The sequence below is a fragment of the Nanorana parkeri genome, unplaced genomic scaffold (genome assembly GCF_000935625.1).
Source record: "Nanorana parkeri isolate BGI_ZX_2015 unplaced genomic scaffold, ASM93562v1 scaffold291, whole genome shotgun sequence".
Classification (NCBI taxonomy): domain Eukaryota; kingdom Metazoa; phylum Chordata; class Amphibia; order Anura; family Dicroglossidae; genus Nanorana; species Nanorana parkeri.
The window spans coordinates 1,098,338-1,107,127 of record NW_017306559.1 but is presented as its reverse complement, the minus strand read 5'-3'; the positions used below and the strand labels follow the sequence as shown (position 1 = coordinate 1,107,127).

General features: G+C 42.2%; 1 protein-coding gene across 1 annotated transcript in view; it reads left to right on the top strand.

Moving 5' to 3' along the window:
* CALCR (calcitonin receptor) overlaps window positions 1–3,872 on the top strand; it is a 73,689-nt gene extending 69,817 nt beyond the window's left edge. The window contains exon 13 of the mRNA XM_018557582.1: window positions 3,534–3,872. Coding sequence (XP_018413084.1) covers window positions 3,534–3,755 — 222 coding nt within the window. The 3' untranslated portion in view covers window positions 3,756–3,872. The remainder of the gene's footprint in view (window positions 1–3,533) is intronic.
* The last annotated feature ends 4,918 nt before the right edge of the window (window positions 3,873–8,790 follow it).

The following is an 8,790-nucleotide window of genomic DNA, read 5'->3' as shown; positions in this document are numbered from 1 at the left end:
TTGTGGGGGGGGGGGGGGGGTTGCCAAAGGACGGGATTGAGGGTGGTGGAAGTTTAGCATGAATTGTGTGGAATATGTTTAGATTTAGCATATACAGCATTATAATTACAGCATAAGCTACAGATTGTTTTTACATTACGCAAGCATGTTATGTGTTACCCACTGGAGTTGTAAAGTCCCAGCATATCCTCTCCTGTTATAACATCAGCATTGTAATAGGAATACATACTCGATATGTTTCTGATAATACAATCAAAGCTTACTTGAAAAAATCCCTTTTATGTAGTGAGCGCTGCCTTCCATCTGCCCATCACTTCCAACAACTTCCTGGATTCCCAGTGTGCTTTGTGTCACTTTCCCTGCTGCTTGATGCGATGCAATCTCCATTTCTCAAGACTGCATATCCCATTATGCATTGCTTTCAGTAAGCAGTAATAATGTTACATTGTTCAGATGTTGAGTTGTAGTTCAGAAAGCAGACTCTGCGAGAGTCATGACACAAGGAAATGCATATTCAGAGGGCTAAGTGAAATGGTGTCAGTGCGTTGAGGAAGTCCATCCTATGGGCAGCTTCAATAAGCAAGTTTACAGACATCTAGAGCAATATAGTGATTAAGAGTGAGATAGAACTTATGGAAATTCGATATAGAATTACGTATGTATTTCTAGTTTCTGACCATAGATACTCTAGTCTAACTAATATAATATTGTATAGTTCCCCACATCCTATCCTTCTGCATATGGCATGCAATTAACAGCAACATATCTCATATATTGTACACAGTGGCATCACAGGGGGGGTGTGGCCATTGGAGGGGTGACATCAAAATGACTGACAGTCATTTTGGTGTCACCCCCTCTAAAAAGTCGGGCACTCGGTCATGGACCAAGAGCACGACAGAGTCAGGAGAGAGGAGGGGACCGGGCGGCATACCTCATCCCGCCGGGTGAACGTCCCCTCCTTTCTCTGCGGGCGTCCATCACCAAGATGGCCACTGGCAGGCATCAATTAGACAGCCGTGCGTACAATGACATCACGGCGGGGTGTAACCCGCTCTCCGCTCCGGTGACACCCGGCCTCGGGACGCCCCTGATTGTACATCTAGCAGCAACTCATTCATTTCTAGCGTTTGATTGTAGATACCTTTTAAATATTCTCTGGGGTAAAGGGGATATTAGTACCCGTATAAAATAAAGAAAAAGGATTGAACATTAATAAGAAAAAAAACATATTTGCATATTATAGAACGTGAACCGCTTCCTCTTGCCATTTGCACAATATTCTTAGAGTAGCATCGCTGTCAATGGAAAGGTCACCTATCTGAATTAGTGATAATTGTGTTTAATGGTAAATTGCTCAAAACCCCTTTTCCTCGAATAACATGTTTCAGTCAACTGCCAACTTTCAAAAAAAAAATATATCCGCAAATCAATAAAGAGCAAAAAGTCCCCAAACTTTAAAAATCAATGACGGACCATTAAGATTTTTTTTAACATCATGTAAAGTGTACGCAGTAATGAAAAGGCTTTCGTGCTTCTTTTCAATCCATTTCGCCTTGTCAGCCTCAAGAGCTTAGTCTTAAAATAGCCCACCGGCTAAATTATATTCAATGCAGTTACACAAGAGGCCGTCATGCTTTTATTTGCCATGTGCAGCGGTAACATGTACATACATATAAGCGTTTATTACTGAGCACAGCAATTTTTGGCTCAATTGATTTAGCTGCAAAATTCATTATTTCACCTTTGATGGCATTTCGCCAAAGCAGACACACATTTTGCAGGTGGGGTACGTAGGTGACATTTATTTTAAAAAGTTTTACTTTTTTTTTTTAGGTTTTTGGAAGATTGTATTTAGGTTTTAGTTTATTTTATTTATTGTTCTTTCTATTTGTGATTTATTTTTCCTTTTTGGTGCGTATTTGATTTGTTGGTTTACATTTTTTTTTTTATGGTGTCTGTGTTTTCTTTTTGAAAAAAAAGAAATACATCATGCAACTAATGATGGACTGATTTCTGGTACAAGAACAGGTCCAGGAAAGTTGCAAAGAAGCTTTTATAAACCTTAACAATTACACCTTTTGCTCCCTTTTGGACTGTTAAATAAACTGCCTGGCCCAAAAAAAGTCACCACCTGGACATAGCTAAGAAAATAGGTAAAAAACTTGCATTAGTGTTATGATCTGGGGCTGCTTCAGTTGGTCAGGTTCAGCAACGTTATGGGCCCAAAAAATCAAGCCAGCTGCCTCCCTGAATATACCAAATGATCAGGTTTTTCCATCAATGGAATTTTTCTTCCTTAATGGCACATTGGGCATATTCCAAGATGACAATGTCAGGATTCATCGGGCTCAGATTATGAAAGAGTGTTTCAGGGAGCATGAGACCTCATTGTCACACATGGATTGGCCACCACAGAGTCCAGACCTTAACCCCATTGAGAATCTTTGGGATGTGATGGAGAAGACCTTACGCAGCGCATACTAGAAAACATCTTCTACCTGTGCTATGGAAAAGTGGAAAGTGAGAGGTGTTCTGTAGTCCCGTGTTAGGTTGGCAATGCCACCGTCCCATAGATACATTACAGCAAGTGAATGTTCTCATTCTAACCCAGAAAGAGTGTTATTGGCAGGATCACCAGGTAAAAACAAAGGGAAAAATTCTGAAAAAGAAAAGTAATGCAGGTACTAAATCTGAGGACTGGTAAGCTGAATTATATTACATTTTTGAAATTGGGTTTAGGTACAATTTAAAGTCCACTGCACCTGTAAAAAAAAAAACACCCTGAACCACCTTACGTTGGCCTTTTCCACTGACTCCAATGCATTTTGACCAAAAAAATTTCAATGGAATTAAAACTCCCAATTTGCTGTAAAGCTTAAAGGAGAACTATTGGGTCAGGGCTTTTCCCCATAGTTCTCCTAAGGGTCACGGGAGGACACAAACTAGTGTCCTTCCGTCACTCAAAGCTCAGTATACCGCGAGCTGTAGCTCACGGTACACTGGGCCTAGGGTGACGGGAGGACGCTAGTTTGTCCTCCTGTTGTGTCCTCCCGTTAAGTAACGGGAGGACACAAACTAGCGTCCTCCCGTCACCCTAGGCTCAGTGTACCGTGAGCTACAGCTCGCGGTATACTGAGACGCCGCAGCCGGGACGGATTCCGACATTACTGTCTGGAGCCAGCTGTACCCGCCCCCCCCCTGTCGGTTCCGCCAGTCAGCGCTGTAGGATCGGACAGGGGAGGGGGGGAATCCCTGCAGGGAGCCATGATTGACAGTCACGGCTCTCTGCACGGATAGATCAAGAAGTGAGCGAGCGCCGGTATGTGTTCGCTCACTTCCCGATCTATTGAGCCGACCTGTGACAGTTTAATTGTCACAGGTCGGCTAGAACTATGAGGTTGAATGATTTTCACTCGCCTCATAATTCTCCTTTAAAATTTTTACTCAAAGCCAGGTTTTCATTGTTGGGTGACAGTGTCCATTACACTGTACATAAAACAGTTCTAATATGTTCTCTTTTTCTATCCAAGGTACAAGGAGCACTCAAGAGGCAGTGGATGCAATATAAAACTCAATGGGGACAAAGACGTCGAGAACATTGTTCTATGCGTTCCACTTCCTATACCGCAACGTCTATAACAGAAGTTCCCATTTACTTGTACCCCCATGACTCCAACAGTGAACAATTAAATGGGAGATACGGAAATGACTCTGAAATCACTGCACTTAACTCTGGGGATACGTACGCTTGAACTGAATTGACACAAATAGACGTTCCTCTAAAACCTTGAGATCTGCTCCTCAATGGAATAAAAGCCTTTACATAAGTTTCAATAAGGTGACTTCTTTCTGGGGTCAGCTACTCCCAAGCACCCTGTAGAGCTCGGCTCTGAAGGAGTTCAGCTGTTGATTGACCAGATTGACCTGATGTTTCTCAGTAAATCCAGGAAACAATCCAGAGAAAAGTTCTTTAAAACAGTCAAACACAAAATGACCTTCAAAGAGACAATTAACTGAAGTAGATAGTTCTTCTGAAGTAAAACTCACGGACAGGGAAATGGAATAACTGTGCTGCTCACAGCAAACCTTATTGCTATCAAAAGACTTTTGACTTAGGGCGTATCACGTGCTGATTTATGACACAAGGCCATCCGTTATGTCTATTGCCACTGTAGATGAGAACATACACCCATTCCATTGTTAAAAACGTTGAGAGCACAATTGTGGAATGGAAGGCAGTGGTGCTAGGCTGTGCCAATGTTCCCTTTAAAGTTAATTTCCACCTTTTGGCCAATCTGTAGGGCTGGGCAGAAAAAAAAGTGCAACTAGTGTTTATGAAAACTGTTTTGTACCCATTTACAGGCCTTTAACATACCCAGTGTGGCCAGGAGGAATTTTTTATAACATCTCATTGACTTGGTTCACAATACACAAAATGCCACGTCTTGGTTGAATATGTAAAATGGAAGGCTTGTATGTTGCGCTCGGTTCAAAATCTATTTGGTTTGTCCGTGATATATCATCAAAACAATAGTTTATATAAATCGATGTGGTGAAAGGTGATAATACAATTAAATGAACACAATCTATATAAAAAAAACAACTAATGTGTATATACTAAATGTGGATGTGTGATCACAAATGCTAATAAATAAAGTATGTGATGTTAAGGATTTATTCATCTTTCACCTTGAGTGGCTCCGCTCCACTACTGCAGATTGCTTGTATATGATTACATCTTTCAAATATGATGGACAACTTGTAGTTCCGCTCTAGATCACCATCTCACTGTTTTATTGTCTGGCACAATAATTCATAGGTAGATTTCACTTAGACGGCAGTCCACAATCCATTTTTTTGCACCAATTTCACTGTGCGCCTTTGGGTTCACAGTTTGTACTAGACACGGCTATTTAGCACTTTTTGATACTTTTCAAGTCACTTCCGCTTAAAAGCCATCACTCAGTTTTTTCACATACTTTATTTATTAGCATTTGTGATCACACATCCACATTTAGTATATACACATTAGTTTTTTTTTATATAGATTGTGTTCATTTAATTGTATTATCACCTTTCACCACATCGATTTATATAAACTATTGTTTTGATGATATATCACGGACAAACCAAATAGATTTTGAACCGAGCGCAACATACAAGCCTTCCATTTTACATCTATACATACATTGTTGCGGCTGGTGCCGACATACCTACTTCCAGCGCAAACTATTTTGTTTAATATATTTGGTTGAATATGTGCTTACCTCATCACAACCACCTGTCAATACGCAAAACTTTAACATTTGTCTTTGGACACAACAGATACTTAAACGACAAGTTCACTTCTGAAAAAAAAACCACCAGCCCACTACTCCCTCCTACTAATCTGAACTAGAAATGCCCCACCCAGGTACTTACTTACCTTTCTTTGATGGTGGCGGCTTCTGGTGTTTGAATCTTTCTTCTGGTGCTGTCCGTACCTGTGCAGTGACTCTTCCTAGACTTGAACGGGTCCGTACTCCAATCTTTTCCAGTGTTGGAGCACATCCCCATTCAAATCTATAGGAAGTAATTACGCAGGAGTGGCCATCACCGAAGAGGGATTAGAACCTGAGCATGTAAGAAAGAAAGTAGCCCTCACAGAGAGGAATGTAAGCACCTGGATGGGGTGGGGAGTTTAGGTTAGATGAGCATAAGGGAATAGGGAGGGTATCCTGGGGGGATGGAATTTAAGTAAAAGTGTACTTTAATGGGTCCACGCTAAGCCAATTGTTGATAGATGCTGGAGGAATAAAGACCCACCTTTAATGGTAGTGGGAGGAATAATGCCCCGCCATCACTGGTATCAGTGAGGGAAATAGAGCCCCACTTTTGGTGTCAGTGGGAGGAAAAGCGCCCCATCGGTGATGTCAGTGGGAGGAAAAGCGCCCCATCGGTGATGTCAGTGGGAGGAAAAGTGCCCCATCGGTGATGTCAGTGAGAGGAAAAGCGCCCCATTGTTGATGTCAGTAGGAGGTATTGTGCCTTATCATTGGTGTCTGGGAGGTATAGTCCTCCATCATTGATGCCAGTGGGAGAAATAATGCCCCATCGTTATTGGTGTCAGTGAGAGGAATTATTTCTCATTGCCATTGGTATCAGTAGTAGGAATGTAGCCCTAACATTGGTGCTACTGAGGGGAATAATGCCCCATTGTTGATGTCATTGGGAGGTATTGTACCCTTCCAATGGTGTACGGGAGTAATTCTGCCCATTGTTGGTGCCAGTGGGAGAAATTATGCCCCATCATCATTGGTCAGTAGGAATATTAGTGCCCCATTGTGTCAATGGTAGTAATAGTGCCCCAAGGGTTGGATAAAGGCAAGCTAAGGGCCACATCCGCCCCACGGCGGGCCACTAGTTAAGATAAAGGTAATTTTCTAACATCCGTTACCGAGCTGGACCCAAATTTATGAAAATCTGAAGGATATTTTTTATTCTATCGGCTTCCGGTAGAATGTTTCACAGCAGCTTTTTCAATTTTGTACTTTATACGGTTTAAGTTTCCCCTCCAGGACAGCCAAATAACGTTTTGAGGATTTTAGCAAGATTTATTGCAGATATTTACCTGCCCCTGTACAATAGATAATGACAATTCTTATAAATAGAGCCGAGTGGAAGCACTGCAGTACAGGAAATGTCTTATCATTTAATGACTGCTGTGGAATTTCTCATCATATTTATATTCTAGTAAAAGCTTTAATGTGGGATCTGTTGCAGCAAGAAATGGGCCGAACTCTCATTTCCCCCAACAATCTTCCCCGCAAGTTCTTGTTGTACAGTCTGTTCCAGAAACATGAGATTGCTGGAAAAGAACATTCGGCACTTAAATGTAACTTTTCCTGCCGTATGAAAGGTAAACCTGCACTGAGAGACAGATGTAGGCTGCCATTGCTGACCCCTCCTTCAGATAATGCTAGTTGCCTGGTTGTCACTGGAACAGAACAAGTACGCACATCAGGGGTTCTCAGTATGTCTGTTCTGTGTCAATAGTTAGGAAGCTAGGGACAGCCAGGTAACTAGCATTTTCAGAAAGAAGTCAACATTTGTAGCCTTCGTATTTCTCTCAGTACAATTTGAACTCCAGACAGGTAGCTAAAGACACATGAAATATGCATGAAGGAGCAGTTTTACCTGCCAAAGGATTTGTGTTTGAGGGAGGAAAAACTTTACCTAACAGCAGCAGAGGAAAATCAGGTCTCCTGCTCTGCCTGACCAGGCTATAGTGTGTAATTTCTTGAATTCGGTGGACAGAAATCTAAATCTTTTTGCAGGTAGAACTACTCCCTTATTTGTATTTCCGCTGTGTATTTGGCTGTTTGCCTGGAGTTTGGCTGGAAATGGTTAATAACCTAAACATGATAAAATGGCTTATGTAGCTGGCGAATGTTAAAGAGCGTCACAGCTTAACCTTGTGTGTAATATACAGAGCTTGTGGCATACAGCAGAGGAGGGGTAAATAGAATCCTCAGGGCAACCCCCCCACATTTCCTACCACCGCCGAGCATTGGCCTGCTGCATGCTGGGAGCTGTAGTCCCAGAAGGCAATGTCAGCAGTTACCGGGGCCTTTTTTTGACCGCTGCGACCCTGTTAGTTCTGCCAGTGGCATACAGACATTAGCCCTCATTCAACATGTACACAGGTAATCTACTTATGATCAGAAACTTTAAAGGGAACAGCTATGGCATCTCATCATATCACTTCTTTTCTTTTTTTACAATATTGTCATAACTGATGTATGAAGTGCTTTTAAACTGACTTTTGCTATGCTGACCGGTAAAGAGCACCTGTAATTTAGGAGTCAACACATACCTCCCAACTTCCTGAGATGAGATAGAGGGGCATCTTTAAGCGGAAAGTATGTAGACAAGGGACACGCCCCCTGCCCCACCCCCATTTATAATTGGCATGATGGGTTAATATGTAAAAAATATTGTTTAAACCTACAAGCACATTTCACCATTTCTTTTCCTTAATACTGTTTTTTTTTTTCAAAATAACAAATGGAATAATCCAGAGATTGGATGACTGGAAGGATGGTTGAGCGTACTATAAGGCTTTTGGTTGTTATATAGTGAATTTTATATAGAAGTCTGTATATAAGACCAAAAACTGACGAAAAGGTGATCTATTTTATAAACAGCCTGAAAAGACTATGGGGTCTATTCACAAAGCTGCCGAGGGCAGCCGAGTGAATGACCGATCAGAAGTGAAGTGAGCCGATAATAGCCCGTACAGCACCCCCTCGGTTCTCCTGAACCGAAGGGGTCCTGGGGCCGAATCTAGCCGAAGGATCGGCCGAAGCTACGGCCAGATCCTTCGGCAGCTTTGTGAATAGACCCCTATATATTCCCTTTAATCAGTAGTGGGGCCGAGCTTTTTCTACATGAAAGGCCGGGTGTGAAGCACACATAGATGCCAACATTCTTGGAAGGATTTAGGGGGTTTTCCCAAGACAGGAAAAAAATGGGCTGTGCACTCGACTGGCCACATCAGCTTGAATGCAGCAGCCCTGCCCAATGTGACAGTCTATGAGAAATGGGGGGACAATTTGCAAAATGGGGGTAACGTCCTGCAGAAAAAAGGATAGTTGGCAACTCTGGATCCAAATGATAGGAGAACCTGAAAGCAGACACCCATAGGTGTAACAGTTGGCCACTATGGATCCAAGTGATAGAAGAACCTGAAAGCAGACACCCATAGGTGTAACAGTTGGCCACTATGGATGCAAGTGATAGGAGAAC